The sequence below is a fragment of the Trichosurus vulpecula genome, chromosome 8 (genome assembly GCF_011100635.1).
Source record: "Trichosurus vulpecula isolate mTriVul1 chromosome 8, mTriVul1.pri, whole genome shotgun sequence".
Taxonomy (NCBI): domain Eukaryota; kingdom Metazoa; phylum Chordata; class Mammalia; order Diprotodontia; family Phalangeridae; genus Trichosurus; species Trichosurus vulpecula.
This window is the reverse complement of record NC_050580.1, coordinates 252,898,815-252,919,168: the sequence shown is the minus strand read 5'-3', so window position 1 is coordinate 252,919,168 and position 20,354 is coordinate 252,898,815. Positions and strand designations below refer to the sequence as shown.

At 40.4% G+C, this 20,354-nt stretch overlaps 1 protein-coding gene across 2 annotated transcripts in view; it reads right to left on the bottom strand.

Moving 5' to 3' along the window:
* Positions 1-20,354, bottom strand: part of DGLUCY (D-glutamate cyclase) — a 142,462-nt gene that overhangs the window by 31,451 nt on the left and 90,657 nt on the right. For both annotated transcript variants that reach the window (XM_036736801.1, XM_036736800.1), the window contains exons 8-9: positions 10,712-10,811; positions 1,867-2,015 (exon numbers count right to left, since the gene is read on the bottom strand). In XM_036736801.1, the coding sequence (XP_036592696.1) occupies positions 1,867-2,015; positions 10,712-10,811 (249 nt within the window). The remainder of the gene's footprint in view (positions 1-1,866; positions 2,016-10,711; positions 10,812-20,354) is intronic.

Sequence of the window (20,354 nt, the reverse complement as noted above, 5' to 3'; positions counted from 1 at the left end):
GGAGAAATCCACAGAATGGGCGTATCAGGAAATGACAGTGGCATAGAAAACCAAGAGGCATCAGGGGAATTTTTAAATTTTAAAAAATACACCGTAGCCTAATTGTCCCTGTCTTGCCGTTTGGGTGAGAGGCAGTTTTGATTCTTGGGTGACCAGTATTCCATGTTTCATAATCATATAATAGCATTAGGAGAATATTGGCATTTGAAAGACAGGGTTTTATTGCATGATTTTGTGGATACTTTGTACTTGCTTATCCGTCTATGTCCTATCCCCCCAGTAGGAGGGCAACATCTTGCGACCAGGGGCCACTTATTTTTTGTTTGTTTATATCCCTTGAACAAAATAGCTTACTAAATGTTTGCTGAATTAAGGTGAAGAGAGAAGCGTGCAGCCATGCAAAGCATCATACCATCTTCCGTATACGATCAAGTCTCCTCCTCTCTCTCCCATTTAATTCTGCTCACTGTCCATGAGCACAATCTGTCCAGAGTATTGATGGAGCAGCAGTATCAGGTGTCCGTCGACCCCCTATCACAGCCTGAACAAGAGGCATTCTTCATCTACTTGGTTTTCCTCTGTGGATAGTTAGGTTAAACTCTTTGGAGTGCTTGTGGAAATCATTTAGAAGGATGGCTATGTTGTATAATCACTTTGGAAGCACATATACTAACACTGGAACAATACAGGGAAGATTAGCTAGGCCTCGTGCAAAGATAACACACACACACACACACACATTCATGAGACGTTCCTTATTTTTAAAACAAACTGCAGTGTATAAATGTAACTATATTATTATGCTGCATTAAATGACAAATACGATGAATACAGAAAAGCATGGAAAGATTCGCATGAACTGATGCAGGGCGAAAGAAGCAGAGCCAAGAAAACAATATGCACAATGACCACAACGATGGAAATGGCAAGAACAGCCACAAAAAAAAATCACCAGTGAATGCTGCGGAATTGCAGAGAATAAGTCTGGCCTGAGGGAACAGGCGGGAGAAGAAACCCCCGCTTACCCCTTCGCAGAGGTGGGAGGTCCATGGGTGTTGCACATTGCACATGTTTTCCGACTTTTGAATGTATTGATCAGTTTTGTAGATTTTCCCCCACTCTGGGGTAGCCTCTGAGAGTTATTTGATTCCTGATATCAATTCTAATCTAGGCTCAGACACTAAATCGCTGTGTAATCTCAGGATATCACTCTTCATCTCAAGGTCTGTTTCCTTATATGCACAGTGGGAATTACAGCTGCCCCACCTACCTCACATGGTTATGTAAGGATAAACTGAGACAAATATGACAGGGCTTCTTAACCTGCGATCTATGAACTTGGGTTTTAAAATACACATTTTGATAACTATTTAAATATAGTTGATCTCCTTTGTAATCCTCTGTATTTTGTTTTATGCATTAAAAAACATTGTTCTGAGAAGGGGTCCATGGCACAAAAAAAAAAAGATTAAGAACCCCAGATATATAGGCCAGCCCTTTGTAAATAGATGCATAGAAAGGTAAACTTATGAGGAGTCCTAATTTTGGTTCTGGGCCACAGTGGATAGAGCACCAGTCCTAGAGTCAGGAGGATCTGAATCCAAATCCGGCCTGAGACATTCACTAGCTCTATGATCCTGGGCAAGTTAACTTAGCCCCTATTTGCCTCAGTTCCTCATATACAGAATGGGGACAATGGCGAATCACGCCATTATCTTTGCCAAGAAAATCTCACGGACAAAGTCCATGGGATCACGGAGAATCAGACGTGACTAAACGACAACAAACTTTGGTTTAGCAGTCAGAGGAAGTATTCCATGTGGAGACACTATTCCTCTTAAATCCAAGTTTTCCATGCTCTCTTACCAGTTGATGAGATTCTAGGGATCTTCTGTGCAGCCAGGAAGAGATCATCAATGGGGTCAACTAGATGCTTAATATTAACTTTTCGAGCATTGTAGTAATTGCCATCAGCTGCCCTTCCTGAGCGCTCTATGGCCACTAAGTGATCAAATCTGCAGAGAGGAAAGAAAAGAAGCAGGCTATGGGTGATATCCCTCAGGGAACAAGCTGCCGGTATAAACATATAGGGACAGAGATTGGTTCTGGGATTCCATTAGTATAGGGAGCTACTGAACAAGGAGACTCTGCCAGTGCAGGTCAGCACCTTCTGGGTGACTTATAACCTTAGAGAAGTGTGTAGGGCATGGAGAGGTTAAGTCATTTGTCTAAGGTCAGAAACCAGTATATATCAGAGAACTGGATATGAACCCATGTCTTCCTGGCTCCAGCACCCTAAATCTGCTATCTAATATATTTCACTGACATACACAAGTGCATGTACGTATACACATATGTATACAAACGTAAATATGCATGTGTGTATATATACGTGAAGCTGTTTTTAAAAAATTAAAATCTTCAGAGGCTCCCATTTTAGAATTGTGGAATAATGAATAATAACAGTAATTAACAAGAAGGGTAATAGCTAATATTTATCTAGTGTTTCCTGTACGCCAGGCCCTGTGCTGAGCATTTTACAACTATTATCTCATTTGAACCCCACAACAACCCAGGAAACTGAGGCTTATTGATGGGCAGTGACTTGTCTGAGGTGATCCCACCTAATCAAAATATTAGGAACCCCAAACCAGTCCACAAAAGTTCTGCTTTGGTCCTGACTCTGACTGCAGTTTCTCATTCATTGTGGCTTCATCTCCATGGGCTCAGGGTGTGCTTGCTTCCTGGATTCACATCTGAGCTCCCTGTTGGGGTCATTCCTCTAGGTTTGTCTCCGTACTCCTTGCTTCAGTCACTGGTAGTCTGGTTCCTATATTCTTGCCCGGTCCCTTCCGCAGATCTGGTACCTCATTCTCCCTGCCCCCAGAGTGCTGCCAGACATTTCCCCCTCACTATTAATGACAGAGAGGCAGCTGGATGGCTCAGTGGACAGAAATCTGGGCCTGGAGTCAGGCAGACCTAAGTTCAAATCTGGCCTCAGAAACTTACAATCTGTGTTACCTTGGGCAAGTCGTTTAACTTCTATTTGCCTTCACCCACTGGAGAAGGAAATGGCAAACCACTCCATATCTTTGTCAAGAAAATCCCAAAGGGTGTCACAAAGACGTGGACACAACTGAACAACTACATTAATGATACGTGATAATGGAATCAAAGCCCATCTGGTCCTGTACTCTTTCAGTTATCAGCAATAATCACCATCTGGGGTCAGCTGTTTGTGTTGTGGCCTAGCTTGGCTCCCGCAGCGCTTTTGGTTCTACAGCTGTCTCTACCTCTTCCCCCTTCCCATCCCATTCAATAAAAGTGCACTTTTATTCATTGAAAATCCCCCTTTGCAGGACATAAGCAAACGAAACCTAAGGTGATTTTTACTTTTATCATTGCTGTCATTTTTCAGTCACATCTGACTCTTTGTGATGCTATTTGGGGTTTTCTTGGTAGGAGACGCGGGAGCGGTTTGCCACTTCCTTCTCTTTCATTTTACACCATGAAGAAACTGAGGCAAAACAAGGTTAAGTGACTTTCCCAGGATCACACAATTAGTAAATGTCTGAGGCCAGATTTGAACTCAGGAAGACTCATCTGGCACTCTATCTACTGAGCTGCCTAGCTGCCCCCTTTTCCTTTTATAGCTCTAAGCTAAACGCTGTTCTCTAAACAGGACATTGGGGCTTATCTGTTAAATAACAAAGATGCTTATGACTTGTTGCAAAATACTGGATCCCCTCACTCTCCTCTGCCAATCCTTAATCTGAAGGGTCAAAGGAATGAAGGCCGTAATTGAGAGAAAAAGGAAGATGTGTTGGGGGAGGGGTGGAATCCGTGTATTTATATGCATAACATGTGGCTGCAGGGTAAAGGTGCGGATGAATAGTGCGGCAGAACGGACAGAGAATGAATGGCATGGTGGTAAGAATGCCGGATTTAGAGAGTGGATTTTTGTTACTTGTTATGAGTTCCCAGGATCCTTAGCCATAAAAATCTCTTGTTCCCAGGTGTGATATATGAGTTCTCAGGATCTTGGTTCAAAACATCTCCACCAGGCTTGCACAGCATTACACAATGATAAATAATACAAACATACGCGCTTAAATTGTAAATATCCACTGCAACTACGCGGTGAGACACAAGGATGAGGTAGTGTAAATTGGAGGCTATTACTGGCAATGTGCCTTCTTTGTCTGATGCCCTACAAAGCAGGTGGGCACTGGTCAGTGAGTGGGGAACCCTTAGGGTTGAATGCACAAGCTGGAATGCTGTGTGTGCCTTGATAGGCCCCCATTAAGGCTTGGGGGATCTAGGGGAGTGCACAAATTGTGCCCATCTTGACTGACCCCATCAAGATGTAGGGGTAGTTGCCCCCTCTTCTTGCCGGCCCCTGCAAGAAGGATGATTAGGGAATGCTGTAGGAGTTGGTGCTCCCATCATTAGCAAACTCCCTCTTGAGAAGACTAGACTAGAATAAAGGAAGATTATTAACCCCTCTGAAGCTGTCTTCCTGTCTGACCAGATCAAGAGTGAACCTGTGCTAGCAGCCCTCCTGTGTGCTAGTGTTATCTGTCTTACATGGAGTCAGAGCACCTGAGCTCTAATCATGGCTCTGCAAATGTGTGACCTTGGCCAATCACTTACTTTCTTCAGTTTCAGTTTCCTCGATTGTAAAATGAAAGGGCTGGTTCAGACCACTTCTAAGCCCCTACGTCTCTAGATTCACGATCCTATAGTCTTAAGTTACCTTCTCAGCTCTGCCCCTACTAACTATGATGTTGGGCAAATCTCCTAAACTGTCTGCCTCAGTCATCATGACTGCAAAATGAGAGGTAGATGAGATGGCTTATAACGTCCCTTCCAGCCCCAAAGCTATAATCCGATGATCCTAACATCCCCACAGTGTGTACCCCACAAGAAGCAAGATGAGGAAAATTGGGGAAACTCTGAGGTGGGAGACGCTATGGGACCAGAGAAAAAAGTGAGTTTATTTGATATTTCCTGTGAAACTTAATATTTATATCATCAAATAAAGCACAGAGTAGAAGCAGCTTTAAGGACCCTGACTCAGAACGTTCCCGCCTGTCCAATCTTGTTGCAATCGGTGTCAAGGGGAAGGCCCGCGTTCTTTTACTGAGCTGGGCTTTTATAGCACCAGATATTGCTTGAAATGAGTAGGCAGGCGTTTGGGCAACTTTATGTTATACAGGGATTTTTATTGCAAAGGTAACAAGTACTTCCATTTGTGTGTTGTTAAACTGAATGAGAAGAGACTGGCAGCTTTCACCTGGCTTTCTGTTTCCCCCTGAGTCTCATTGCAGTTAAAATGAGAAATGAGTTTAAAATAACAATCCCCATTCAGATCAATAAGTCCTTCCCTTCCTGAAGGAATACACAGCACTGTTCTCTGTGTCTGAACGTAAAGCACAGAAAGAGAATTAAATTATACACTGTGCAGAGGTGTATTGATTTTTCAGGCCAGAAGGGGCCACTTAGCTATGGAAAGCTGCAATTAACTAATTGGTACCTTCTGGTCTGGAAGAATTAATGCATTTCCCCCAAAGAAAGCAATTCACTCTTTTGCCATTACAGAATGTGGCCAGCTACCCTTTCCTTACCAAATACAGGAATGACTTTTTTTCTGGCTTTGTTGGGGAACAAGGAATTTTCCAATAACTGCTTTTAAACTTTTGCACAAAAATTTAACCATTTGGATGAAAAATTTTTCCAAAATGTACTTACTATACACTTATCTGTCAGATTAAGCAGGAGATATAGATCTAATATAATCTTCTAATCACTCTGGGTCATTTGTTAGAAACACACTTAACTGGGTTCTTCAATGATACAGTTATGCCCTTCAGGATGCTGGAGCAGATAGGGCTGTTTGCCTCACACTGAAAGGCCCCCCGCTGTTGTGGCTTTTATATTTCTACTGTTTCCTTCCTTCCAATCAGATTGTCAGCTGTCACTTTTCTTGTCAGCTGTCCTCATTCTTGCTTTAATGGTATCCTCTCTCCCACCCTCACCAAGAAAGCACCAATCTCATATGGGACTAAGGATCCAGATAATCAATCATATTAGGACTATATATATAAAATATAACTACTCATCTAAGCCAAAATTAGGGGGCTAGGATCCCGCCTATGGAATAAAGTAAATGGGGTTTGTTTGTTTTTGTAAGACAGCTTGACACAATGCAGAGAGAGCTGGCCTCAAAACTTGGCCTTGAAACCAAGAAGACCAGAGAAGTCTCCTCTCTGACTCATACTGGTGGTGTGGCCCTGGAAGAGTCACTGTCTCTCAGTACTGACAGGTGAAAATCAATCCCAACTGGTGAACAGTTAATGAAGGGGTGGGCATATTAATGAGTAAGTAGGTTAAAAGTCTTCAGCTCCTCCTCCTAAGAATGTAGCTTGGTCATGAGATTCAACTGCCTCCAGCAATCTGGACCAAGGAATCTATCTCTCTACCCAGAATCTATCTCTCCTCCTTCAGCTGGGTTACCCGAGGCTCTAACAGAAGGGTGTAAAGGCATAGACTTGATGCTCTGGGTCTGGAATTCTCCTAGACTAGATTCTGTTTACACTCTAAACAAAAATAAGTTCTCCTAGTTGGGTGTTGGTTTGCATTGGTAGAGAGCTTTTCCTCACCTGGGAGTTCTCTAAACTAATAAATTCACAAGTCCAGTCTATATCACGATTGCCCCTACTCTGTGGTCTATATTCTGAAAGAAGGAGGTTGCTAGTAGTCTTCCAGATCAAAAAAAAAATAGAAGACCTAGTTTTCTTCTTTACCAGTAGGATTAAAATCATCTGTCATGAGCCTCCTAATCTTCCCTCCTCCACAATTCAAAACCTCACCATGTTTTCACACATTTTGCCCATTCAATCAATCAAGAAGCATTTACTTATAAACCACCTACCATGTGCTAGGCACTGGAAATATAAAGAATGAAACTGTCTCTACTCAAAAGGAGCTCACATTCTAAGGGGGAAGACAAGGACATATGTAAGTATCTGCAGAATAAATATAAATAGTCTAAGTACAAATAAAGATAAAAACAAGGTAGTTTGGGAGCAGGGACACTAGTATTTGGGGGGATCAGGAAAGACTTCATACAGAAGATGGTACTTGAGCTACAACTGGAGTAGAGAGGTGGACTCTGAGGCAGAGCAGAGGAGGATGTGAATTGAACCATCTTTTTCTTAATATGCTGGTTCCTTCCCTGATGCCCATAAATATACTTAGATCTCCACACCCCAACTTTTACTTAATCTTGCTGTCTCCTCAAGCTATTCTTCTATAGCTCTCCTCCCTGTCATATCCTGCAATTACCACCAATTTCTCAAGTTTCACTCATTTTCTTAAATCGTACAAATCTGGCACCCCACCCAAACATCCATTTCCCCAAACTTATCAACGGCTCAGCCAAATGGCCTTTGCTTCATCTTCATCTTTCTTGACTTTACAGAGCTCGACACTATTGCCCAACTTCTTCCTCTATCCTGACAGTAATCTTTCCTGGTTCTCCCCCAATCTGTCTGACATGCGTGCTCCGTCTCCTTTTCTGGATCTTCCTCCTGCCTGTTGAGCCCCTCCCTGCCTATCCCTCCCTGTTCTTAATACTCTGGCCTCCAGAGCCTTTCCTGTCACTCTTCCTGCTCTTCACAGGTCCTATTGCTTCTCCTGCCCCTTCAGTGTACCTGCTCACTAAGGCTCTATCTTCTCTTTTCTCCCTGCACTCTCTCCTTTGGCGATTTCATCGGTTTGCATGGTTTGGGTTATTACTTTCCCAGAGGTTGATACTCAGTCCCGATCTCTCCCCTGAATTCCCCACATTCCCCACATTCCCAACTACCTGCTGTACATTCTCACCTAGATGTGCTGCCAGGAACTTCCCATTCAATCTGTCCAGAACGGAATCTATCATCTTTTCCCTAAATCTGCCTAGATTTCCAACTTCTCTCAAAATTGGAAATTTTCCAATTTCTTACAACATGAACCCAGATAAATACTACACAGGAAAGAAAGAAAATGAGGCAAAGGAGAGATTAGACAAAGGATCTAGCAATATTTGAGAAGGGAAAGAACACTAAAAACTGGAGAGATCAGGAAAGAATTCATGGAGAAAGTGGTACCTAAGCTGAGTCTGTCAGAAAAATTTTATTCGATCATTGATTGAGTTGTCTCAGTTGTGTCCAGCTCTTTATGACCCCATTCTTGCCAAAGATACCAGAGTGGTTTTCCATTTCCTTCTCCAGCTCGTTTTAGAGAGGAAGAAACTGAGGCCAACAGAGTTAAGTGACTTGCCCAAGGTCACACAGCTAGTAAGGGTCTGAGGCCAGATTTGAGCACATGAAGATGCATCTTCCTGACTCCAAGCCCAGTGATCTCTCTGCTGAGCCCCTTAGCTGCCCCTCCTGTCAATTTTACCTCCATAATATCTCTTATATCTATACTCTCCTCTCCAGTCATACTGCTACCACCCTAGTTCAGGCCCTAACATCCTCTTTCCTAGAATATTTTAATATACTCTGAACTGATCTCTCTGCATCCTATGTGTCTCCTCACTAATCCATCCTTCACACAGGTACTAAAACAATCATTCTAATGCACAAGGCTGACCGTGTCACTCCTCTGCTCAAAAACCTCTAGTGGCTCCCCATTGCTTCTAGGAGATAATCCAGATTCCTTAGCCTGACACTTAAGATGCTCTGCAATCCAGATCAATCAGCTCTTTCAGGTTTATTTCACTCTCCTTCCCTTCATGCCACACGTTCTTGCCTCTATACCAAGTACAGGCCAATTTCTGTAGCTAGGAAACACATCTTTCACATTGATACTGGTCAGAATGCTTTTCTTCCTTTAAAGCCAGTTCAGATACCTCCTCCATAAAGCCTTTCTTTATCCTCTCAGCTGAAAGAAAGCATCACCCTGCCTGCTTTGTTTAGAAACTTCTTTGCCCCTATCACATGCTGTCTTGCATCATATATACATACATATATATATACATACATATATACATTTATATGTGTATATATATACATACATATATACATTTATATGTGTGTATATATATATACATATATATTTGATTATTCCTTACCCCATTAATAGGTTGTAAACTCTTTGAGGGTGGGGGCCATATTGTCATTATCTTTTATCTGCAGTGCTCAGGCCTTAAACATAATAGGTTTTTAAAAAAATAATATTTTATTTTTCCTCAATTATATGCAAAAACAATTTTTAACATTCATTGTTTTTTAAGTTTTGAGTTCCAAATTCTATCCCTCCCTCCCTCTCCCATCTCCAAGAGACAGTAAGCAATCTGAGATAGGTTATACATATGCAATCATGAAAAATATTTCTATATTAGTCATCTTGTGCAAAAAAACTGAAAGGAAAGAAGAAAGAAAGAAAAGAAGGAAAGAAGGTAAAAATAGTACGTTTCAATTTGCATTCAGATTATATCAGTTCTTTCTCTGGAGGTAGAGAACATTTTTTATCCTGAGTCCTTTGGGATTTGTCTTGGTTCTGCTCATATCACTTTGTATCAGTTCATGTAAGTCTTTCCAAGGTTTTCGAAAACCATGCTTGTCATTTCTTGTAGCACAATAATATTTCATTACAATCATATACCACAGCTAGTTTAGCCATTCCCCAATTGATGAGTGTCCCTTCAATTTCCAATTGTTAGCCACCACAAAAAAGAGCTGCTATAAATATTTTTGTACAAATAGGTTCTTTTCTCTTTTAAAAAAAATCTCTTTGGGGTATAGACCTAGTAGTGGTATTGCTGGATCAAAGGGTATGCGCAGTTTTATAGACCTTTGGGGGTAGTTTCAAACTGCTCTCTAGAATGGTTGGATCAGTTTACAACTCCACCAACAGTACATTATTGTCCTAGTTTTCCCACATGTTCTCCAATATTTATCATTTTCCTTTTTTGTCATGTTAGCCAATGTAATGGGTGTGAGGTGATAACTAACAGTTGTTCTAATTTGCACTTCTCTAAACAATAGTGATTTAGAGCATTTTCATATGACCATGGACAGCTTTGATTTCTTTGTCTGAAAATTGACCATTCATATCCTTTGACCATTTATCAATTTGGAAATTACTTGTATTCTTATAAATCTGGTTCAATTCTCTATATTTTGAGAAATAAGGCCTTTATTAGAGATACTTGTTGCAAAATCCCCCCTCCAGTTTTCTGCTTTTCTTCTAATTTTGGTCACATTGGTTTTATTTGTGGTAAAACCTTTTTAATTTTATATAATTAAAATTATTTATTTTATATTTCATAATGTACTCTCTATCTTGTTTGGTCCTAAATTCTTCCCTTATCCATAGATTTGATGGGTAAACTATTCCATCCTCTCCTCATGTTCTTATGGTGTCACCCTTTATGTCTAAATTATGTACTCACTTTGACCTTATCTTGGTATATGGTGTGAGATGTTGGTCTATACCTAGTTTCTGTCATACTGTTTTCCAGTTTTCCCAGCAGTTTTTTGTCAAATAATGAGTTTTTGTCCTAAAAGCTTGGATCTTTGGGTTTATAAAGTAATAGATTTTTAGCAAATATCCAAATGAAAATAATGAATGAATGAGTGAGCAAGCAGAATGTTACTTCACCTTGGGAAAATAGTCACAGAACTCTGAACTTTTCAACATAATGTTGTAGGATAGGACATACCTTGGTGACTTGGGATCCCCATCCTTACACAAAAACATGAAAGCCGATCCTACTCCCTCACCTTGGTAACTTAACAGAGGTACTGTTGTCTTCAGAACACCTGAAACAAAGAAAACAGATGACACTATCCTCCGGAATTGCATTTGGGAAGTGAATGATTACTTACATAGCACCTACTATGTGCCAGGCACTGTGTTTAGTGCTTTTACAAACATCATCTCATTTCATTGTCATGACAACCCTGTAAGGTGCTATCGTGATCCCCATTTTACAGTTGAGAAAACAGATGAACACAGGTTAAGTGGCTTGCCCAAGGTCACACGGCTAGGAAGTGACTAACACTGGATTCTAACTTGGCTCTTCTTGATTCCAGGGCCAGTGCTCTATTCACTGTGCCACTAGCTACCATCTTGGAAATCACCACCACCATCATTGATTAACATGCATCAGCCTGTAATTAAGACATAAGTCCAGGAGAGGCAGGGCATATTGGAAAAGAAAATTGATTTCTTTCACTCTACATTAGGTAGGCTGGTGTAACTCAGATTGTAGCTGGTAAGTAAGGACGTTCACTTTCACTGATCATGATAAATGTTGTTTTAGGCACTTCAGCCAAGCTAATGCCATTCCTTCTACTTAGAACCCCTTCTTCTCCTCTCTGACAATGGAAATCTCATCTGTCCTTCAAGATCCAGCTTGCTCCTCTTCTGTGAGGCCTTTCTGGCATTTCTGGACCCACTCCAAGACCCCAGCTAGAACAAGTCTTCCTCCTTCATCCTGTTTGCTCATAAGTCACCTTTCCTCTTTCTGAATTTTACTAGATATTAAGTTTGGGGTGGGGTATATTAAATTTGACCAAAGGGGCAACCATATCATGCTGCAGATAACCTTAGTTGGAGATATGAGACTGGAAGACAAGAGAGAGTTCAAGTATAGAGATACTTGTGAATTTGTTATGTTCTTTGCTACTCCTGAGAGTAGGGACTGTGTCTTATTCACCTCTGTTTGCCCCAGGAGTCCCGTATAGTGTCAACAGATGTTTATTGAATTGAATTGGGGAGACAGAATATATTATCTCTTTATCTTTAGCAGTTTGGAGAATGAGTATAAAAGGAGGAACCTTTACAAGGCATAATTCAGGCCTCGAGCTGACCCTTTCCACAAGGCTTTGTCAAATCAGGTCAAGTTAATCAACAAGGATTTATTAATGCTTTGTAGGGAATACAAAGCACGGTCCTGAGTTTCAAAGAAAAGCTTTTGTTTATGGTATGACTCAAAATAAGGATGACCTTCGTGCTATATTGCTGTTAGACTTTTTAAGGAGCTTTTAAAAATCCCATGTTGTTTCAGAACAATTTAATTCAAAAAACATTTATCGAGTAACTATTGGATGTAAAATTGCAGCAAATACTGGGTTACGTACACAATTTAGCTAAGACATTATCTTTTCACTCATGGAGCTTACAGGGATATATGACATATATGCAAATAACCACTAACATGTTAAATGCATTAAGGAAGACCTGACAATGTCAAAGGTCAGAGTAAGAATAGTCATCTCTGAAAGGATGGATAGGAATTATCCACTCACTACCTTACAGATCCCACATTAATTAATATAATAATAAATAATTCAAGATCCAGCTTGCTCCTCTTCTGTGAGGCCTTTCCGGCATTTCTGGCCCCACTCCAAGACTCCCAGCTAGAACGAGTCTTCCTCCTTTATCTTGTTTGCTTATAAGTCACCTTTTCTCTTTCTGCATTTTACTAGATATGACGTTTGGGATGCGGTGTATTAAATTTGACCAAAGGGGCAACCACATCATGGTGCAGATAACCTTAGTTGGAGGTATGAGACTGGAAGACAAATAAAACAATCCCCAATTAATAATCATTCTTCTGTTTAGCTGGAATCTTTAATTTTTACCACCTGAACCTCAAACCTTACCCGTCACTTTCAGAGGTCATCCCGGGTATAAGTAATCATTTGAACAAAAGCACAAAGTAATAATTAGAGGCAGCTCGGTGGCTCAGTGGCTGTCAGGAAGACCCGCGTTCAAATCCTGCCACAGATACTTACTAGTTGTGTAACTCTGGATAAGTCACTTAACCTCTGCCTGCCTCAGTTTCCTCATGTGTAAAATGATACTAATAATGATAATAATAATAACACTTTCATCCCAAGGTAGTTGTGAGGATAAAATCAGTTAATGTTTGTAAAGCATTTGGCAAACTCTGAAGCTCTATATTAATGTTGGCCATTATTAAATGTACTATTGTATGTAGGAGATGATAAAACTAATCCACTTAGGCTGGAGGAATTGGTCCAGAATACTCATATAGGGTGAAGCTGGAGAGGCAAGGGTAGCACCAGAATGTGGAAAGAATCGAATGACAGAATAACAGAGTGAATTTCATTGGGTAGGCAAAGAAGAAGCCATCGACTGATTTCCTGAAGAGGAAAAAGATGGCCTGACCAATGCCTGAGTATAACTGTCCTTCCAACTCTGCTTTGGTTGGCTCAGAGGAGGGAAAGAGTCATCAGTCCTATGCTTTGGGTTGGCCCTAGGTAAAGGCTTTGGAAAGTCAATCACTTATAAAGCACTTGCTACGTACCAGGCACTGTGCTAAATGCTCGGGATACAAAGAAAAGCAGTCCAGCATAGTTAAGACTATGGGGGGAGCTAAATGGGAGATTGGGAGATGGGAGAATTGGGTTCGACCTTTTATAAGAAGTGACATAGAATGAAGCTGGGCTGCCCATTTGGGAAGAAGCAATAGGGAGAGAGGAAAGGACTTAGGGTGCTTATATATCTCCCCTTCTATCCATCTACTGGATGGAAATGAGAAATGTGTACTGGGTGTGACCTTTGGAGACCCACACCCTGTGCACTTACAAGTGGAAAGGATTGTCAGACAGCAGGCAGTGACAATGGGGCAGACTGTGAAGAGAAAAAGTCCTCAGCAAGTACGGCTCAGAGCTCAGTGATGGCCCCAGAGCCTTTATACAGCAGCAGCAGGAGGTGTAAATCTTACAACATGAACTGTGTCTCTTCAGTTTCTGGTTAGCACTAAAGCCTTCACTGTGTTACAACAATTTTCATTTAACTTGGAAAGTCTTAAGAACTCTGAGCAATGCAATTCCAGAGGACTGACGATGAAGTATGCTCCTCTGCTCCTGACAGAAAGGTAAGGGGTTCAAGGTTCAGAATGAGGAACATGGTTTTGGACATAACCAGTGTGGGAATTTGTTTTTCTTGACTATACATATTTGTTGCAAGGATTTTATTTTTTTTCTTCTTTAAATTGGGGCAAGAGGCCAGATTTCAAACCATATCACAAAACAGTAATCAACAAAACAGTCTGGTACTGGCTACGACACAGTGGTGAATCAGTGGAATAGATGAAGTACCCAATACACAGCAGTAAATGACCATAATACCTTAGTGTTTGATAAACCCGAAAACCCAAGCTTTGGGGGCCAGAACTCTACCATTTGACAAAAATTGCTGGGAAAACTGGAAAGCAGTTTGGCAGACACTAGGCACAGACCAACATCTCACACCACATACCAAAATAAGGTCAAAATGGGCAAATGATTTAGACATAAAGGGTGATACTGTAAGTAAATTAGGGGAGCATGGAAACATTTAGTTGTCAGATCTATGGATAAGGGAAGAGTTTATAACCAAACAAGAGATGGTAAAGATCACAGGAAGTAAAATGGATAATTTTGATTACTTAATCAAAATGTTTTTGTACAAACAAAAGCAATGCAGCCAAAAGGTGGTAAGGTGGATAGAGTACTGGGCCTAGAGTCAGGGAGACTCATCCTCCTGGGTTCAAATCTGGCCTGAGACACTTACTAGCTGTGTGACCCTGGGTAAGTCACTTAACCCTGTCTGCCTCAGTTTCCTTATATGTAAAATGAGCTAGAGAAGGAAATGGCAATGGCACTTCACTATCTTTGCCAGAAAAGCCCAAATAGGGTCACGAAGAGTAAGACACTACTGAAAAACAACTAAACGACAAAAGAAACAGGGGAAAAAATTTAATAGTATTTTATCTTTTCTAATTACATGTAAAGAAAGTTTTCAACATTCCCTTTTATAAGATTTGGAATTCCAAACCTTTTTCCTCCTCCTTCCTTCCCTTCCCCCTCCCCAAGATGGCAAACAATCTGTTATAGGTTATACATGTACAGTCATATTAAACATATTTCCACATTAGTCAGGTTGTGAAAGAAGAATCAGAACAAAAGGGAAAAACCAAGAGGAAGAAAAAAACAAATGAAAAAGATGAAAGTAGCATGCTTCGATCTGCATTCAGACTCCATAGCTCTTTCTCTGGATGTGGAGAGTATTTTCCTTCACAAGTCTTTTGGAATTGTTTTAGATCATTGCATTGGTGAGAAGAGTCAAGTCTGTCAAACTTGATCACTGCACAATGCTACTGTTACTGTATACAATGTTCTCCTGGTTCTGGTCACTTCACTCAGCATCTTTCCAGGTTTTTCTGAAATCTGCCTGCTCATCATCTCTTATAGCACAACAGTATTCCATTATATTCATATACTACAACTTGTTCAGCCATTCCCCAGTTGATGGGCATGCCCTCAATTTCCAATTCTTTTCCACCCCAAAAAGAACTGCTATAAATATTTTTATACATATGCATCCTTTGGGGAAAAATTTTTACATCACGTTTCTCTGATAAGGGCCTCATTTCTCAAATATGCAAAGAACTGAGTCAAATTTATAAAAATAAGATCCATTCCTCAATTGATAAATGGTCAAAGGATATGAACATGCAATTTTCAGAAGAAGAAACCAAAGCTATCAACAGTCACATGAAAAAATGCTCCAAATCACTATTGATTAGAGAAATGTACATTAAAACAATTCTGAGGTACCACATCATACCTATCAGATTGCAAACATAATGGAAAAGGAAAATTATAAATGCTGGAGGGGATGTGGAAAAATAGATACACTAATGCAGTGGTGGGTGGAGTTGTGAACTGGTCCAGCCATTCTGGAGAACAATTTGGAAGAATGCCCAAAGGGCTATAAAAGTGTGCACAACCTTTAATCCAGCAATATCACCAGCAGGTCTGTACCCCAAAAGACCCACATCTACAAAAGTATTTACAGCAGCTCTTTTTGTGGTGGCAAAGAATTGGAAATTGAGGAGATGCCCATCAATTGGGGAATGGCTAAACAAGTTGTGGTATATGATTAGGGTGGAATTCTATTGTGCTATAAGAAATGATGCGGTGGGTGGTTTCAGAAAAATGTGAAAAGACATATGAACTGATATAAAGTGAGCAGAACCAGGAGAACATTGTATATAGTAACAATATTGTGAAGACTGTCAATTTTGAAAGACAACAATTCTGCCATACCCATCAAACTACCAAAAATGACTTCACAGAGCTGGATAAAATAATAACAAAATTCATCTGGAAGAACAAAAGGTCCCGAATATCAAGGGAATTAATGAAAAGAAATGATAGGGAAGGTGGCCTAGTCATACCAGATATTAAACTGTATTATAAAGCAGCAGTCATCAAAACTACCTGGCTAAGAAACAGAGTGGTGGATCAGTGGAATAGGTTAGGTACACAAGACACAGTAGCCAACAGCCATAGTAATCTATTCTTTGACAAACCCAAAGAATCCAGCTTCTGGGCTAAGAATTCATTATTTCACAAAAATTGCTGGGAAAATTGGAAAATGGTATGGCAGAAACTGGGCATAGACCAATATCTTACACTGTATACCAAAATAAAGTCAAAATGGAATAAAGGCTGATACTATAAGCAATTTGGGAGAGTAAGGAATAGTTTACCTGTCGGATTTATGGGAAAGTGAAGAATTCATGACCCAACAAGAGATAGAGAACATTACAAAATGCAAAATGGATAATTTTGATTATGTTAAATTGAAAAGTTTTTGTATAAAAAAAGCCAATGCAACAAAGATCAGGAGGGAAGCAGAAAATTGGGAGAAAATCTTTACAACCAGTGTCTCTGATAAAGGCCTCATATCTAAAATATACAGGGAACTGAACCAAATTTATAGGAATACAAGTCATTCCCCAATTGAGAAATGGTCAAAGGATATGAACAGGCAGTTTTCAGACGAAGAAATTAAAGATATCTATAGGCATATGAAAAAACGCTCTAAATCACTACTGATAAGAGAAATGCAAATGAAAACAACTCTTAGGTACCACATCTCTCCTGTCAGATTGGCTAACGTGACAAAACAGGAAAATGATAAATGCTGGAGAGGATGTGGGAAAATTGGAACATTAATACATTGTTGGTGGAGTTGTGAACAGATCCAGCCATTTTGGAGAGCAATTTGGAACTATGCCCTAAGGGCTATAAAAATGTGCATACCCTTTGACCCAGCAATACCACTTCTAGGGCTATGTCCCAAAGAGATTAGACAAGTGGGAAAGGAACCCATATGTACAAAAATATTTATAGCAGCTCTTTTTGTGGTAGTAAAGAATTGGAAATCAAGGGGGGATGCCCATCAATTGGGGAATGGCTAAACAAGCTGTGGCATATGAATGTAATGGAATACTACTGTGCTATAAGAAATGGGGAAGATGCGGACTTCATAATAACCTGGAAAGACCTACATGATCTGATGCTGAGTGAGGGGAGCAGAACCAGGAGAACATTGTACAAAACCACAGGCATATTGTTTCTGTGATGACTAACTTTGATAGACTTAGCTCTTCTCAGCAATACAAGGTTCAAAGACAGATCCAAAGGACTCATGATGGAGAGAGCTGGCTACATCCAGAACTGAGGAGTCTGAGTGCAGATGGAGGCAAACTATCTGCTCTCTTTTTTTCCTCTTTTGGTTTTGTTTCTTCTTTCTCATGATTCATTCCATTGGTCATAATTCTTCTTTACAACTTGACTATTGTGTAAATAAGTGTAATGCAAAGTTATATGTAGGACGTATATTGGATTCCATGCCGTCTTCGGGGGAGGGGGGAGAGGAGGAAGGGGAAGAAAATTTGGAACTCAAAAACATGTGGAACTGAGTGTTGTAAACTAAAAATAAAAAAATCTAAAAAAAAATTAAAAAAAAAAAGAAAGACAGCAACTCTGACAAATACAATGGCTCAAGACAATTGGAAAGGACTCATGATGAAAAACACTATCCACCTCCAGAGAGATCTGATGAACTCTGAGTGCAGATTGAAGCATACTTTTTTCACTTTATGTTTTGTGCTTTTTGTTGTATGTTTTCAGCATAGCTAATATGGAAATATGGGTTTTTTTGAGGGGGGAAGGCAGGACAGTTGGGGTTAAGTGACTTGCCCAACGTCACACAGCTAGTAAGTGTGTCAAGTGTCTGAGGCTGGATTTGAACTCAGGTCCTCCTGACTCCAGGACTGGTGCTCTATTCACTGCACCACCTAGCCTCCCTGGAAATATGTTTTACATGATTTCACATATATAATCAATATATTTTTTAACCTTCTTGGTGGGTGGGGTAAGGGCAGGAGGAAGGGAGAGAATTTGGAGCACAATTTTTTTTAATGAAGGTTAAAATAAATAACTAAATTAAAAAATTGGGGGAGGAGGAAGGAGAGAGAAGGGAGAGAAAATAAATTCTTATTAATAGGGAAAAGTTTGAAAAAAAGGAATTTATATTGTTGGTCTGGTAGTTTTGGTTTTTTTTTTTTGTTTTTTGGTTTTTTTTGCTTCTCAGTGTCTCTTTAATTAAAGTCCTACTCAAAATAGGAAATATACTTAATCTACTTCACCTCCCAAATTCAGAACTGGTGAGTAGATCAATAGAGGAAAATTTCCCTTAGACCAACTTAAGAGTGAAGTATGCCTCTGACCAGATTAAAGGAGTAAATTCTTAGTTTTCTGAGAAGACAGACCTTCCCCACAAGTATTATTACTGTTCACTGTGGTAAATAATTCAAAGACTCTAACTGAAACTTACATACTTTTTTTCATTGCTCTTAAATTTCTTCATCTTGTGTTTTATTATTACTAAAACGTGTTAGAAATTGCTTGCGTCAGAGGGCTTTTCTGATCAGCAAGAGGAATTCTGTTGAATGCAATTTCTGTCTAGGCACTGTCTAGACAAGAATGTTTGTCTACTAATAAGTTACGTCTCTGGAAGATTTTAGTTAAGAGGCAATTAGGTAGCCTAGTGAATAGGATGACAGACTTGGACTCAGAAAGACTGAGTTTGAATCCTGCCTCCAAAATAATGATTAGCTGTGTGACCTTGGACAAGTAACTTAACTTCCTTCAGCCTCTCTTTCTCGATCTCTAAAAAAAGTTTAATAATAGCCCTTAGCTCACAGGATTGTTGTGTGGATTAATGAGATAAGATATGAGAAATACTTTGCAAAGCTGAAAGCACTATAAATGATAGTTATCGAAACACGTAGAATAGATTGTTTTTCTCCCCTTTGGGTAGAAGGGCTTGCCTAGAGACTAAAAGTTCTGAAAACTGTGGGAACCCAGAGCATGTGGTAATTGATTGAATACACTTAGTCTTTTCCTCTGTTTCTATGGTTAAGGGTAAAGAACTTTATGTGGGCAAGCTTTGATTACATGATCAATTTCATTATGCCTACTTTGGTGTTTATAGTCCTAAAACACAGCGGAATTTCCCAGGGGGTGTGGACACCACACGCAGTAAGAGTCAATTGCATAAAATCCACACATACCACACTTTGAGACTCACCAGATGAGTGTTGCCACCCACAAAAAAGGGCAGTGCTGGGAAACAGAGGTAGCTCTCTCAAGACCACAGAGAACCTCGTGTTACCTCTGAGTACCCTCTGGTTTGGGCCAAGAGCACCAGCATTTGGCCCATACCGCTGAAAAGGATCAGGCACTTGGCCAGTAGCACTCCCTGGTAATTAAATAAGGAAGATTAATCTGACAGCAGAGCAAAGGAGGATTTGGAGGAAGGAGAGAAGAGGGATGGGAAGACCCACTGGGAAATTACTGCAATAGCACAAGTAGTAAAGACCTACATTAGGGTGGGAACAGAGGGAATAGAGAGGAAGCAGAGATATCACAGAGGTAGAGTGGACAGGACTTGGTAACTGGTTCGACCTAAGAGGGGAAAGGAAGCGTCAAAAAATAACAGGAAGATTTTGAAGACTGAGTGGATGGTAGCAATAGTAACTGGAATGGTGAAGTCGGGAGATGCAGGTTGAGAGGGCAAGACAGTAACCGTGGTTTGGAGCACGCTCAATTGGAGGCTTCAGGGAGCACCCAGCTGCAGACATTCTATAGGAGACTGAAGATATGGGAGTCGAGCTCTGGAGACGGGTGAAGACTAGACATGCACATGATAATAACAACAGCAACAGTGCTCAGGTCTAGCATGTACGCTTCGAAGTTGCAAAGCCACTTACAAATGTCTCATTTTGTCCTTCCAGCAGCCCAAGGAGATGGGTGCTGTTTTTATCTTCCTTTTACAGATGAGAAAACTGAGACTGAGCAATATTAAGTGACTTGCCCAGGACCATGCAATTAATAAGCGTGTGAGGTCACATTTGAACTCAGGTCTTCCTGACTCCATGTCCAGCAGTGTGCCACCTAGCGACCTCTCTCCCTCTTTCCCTTCCCTTCCCC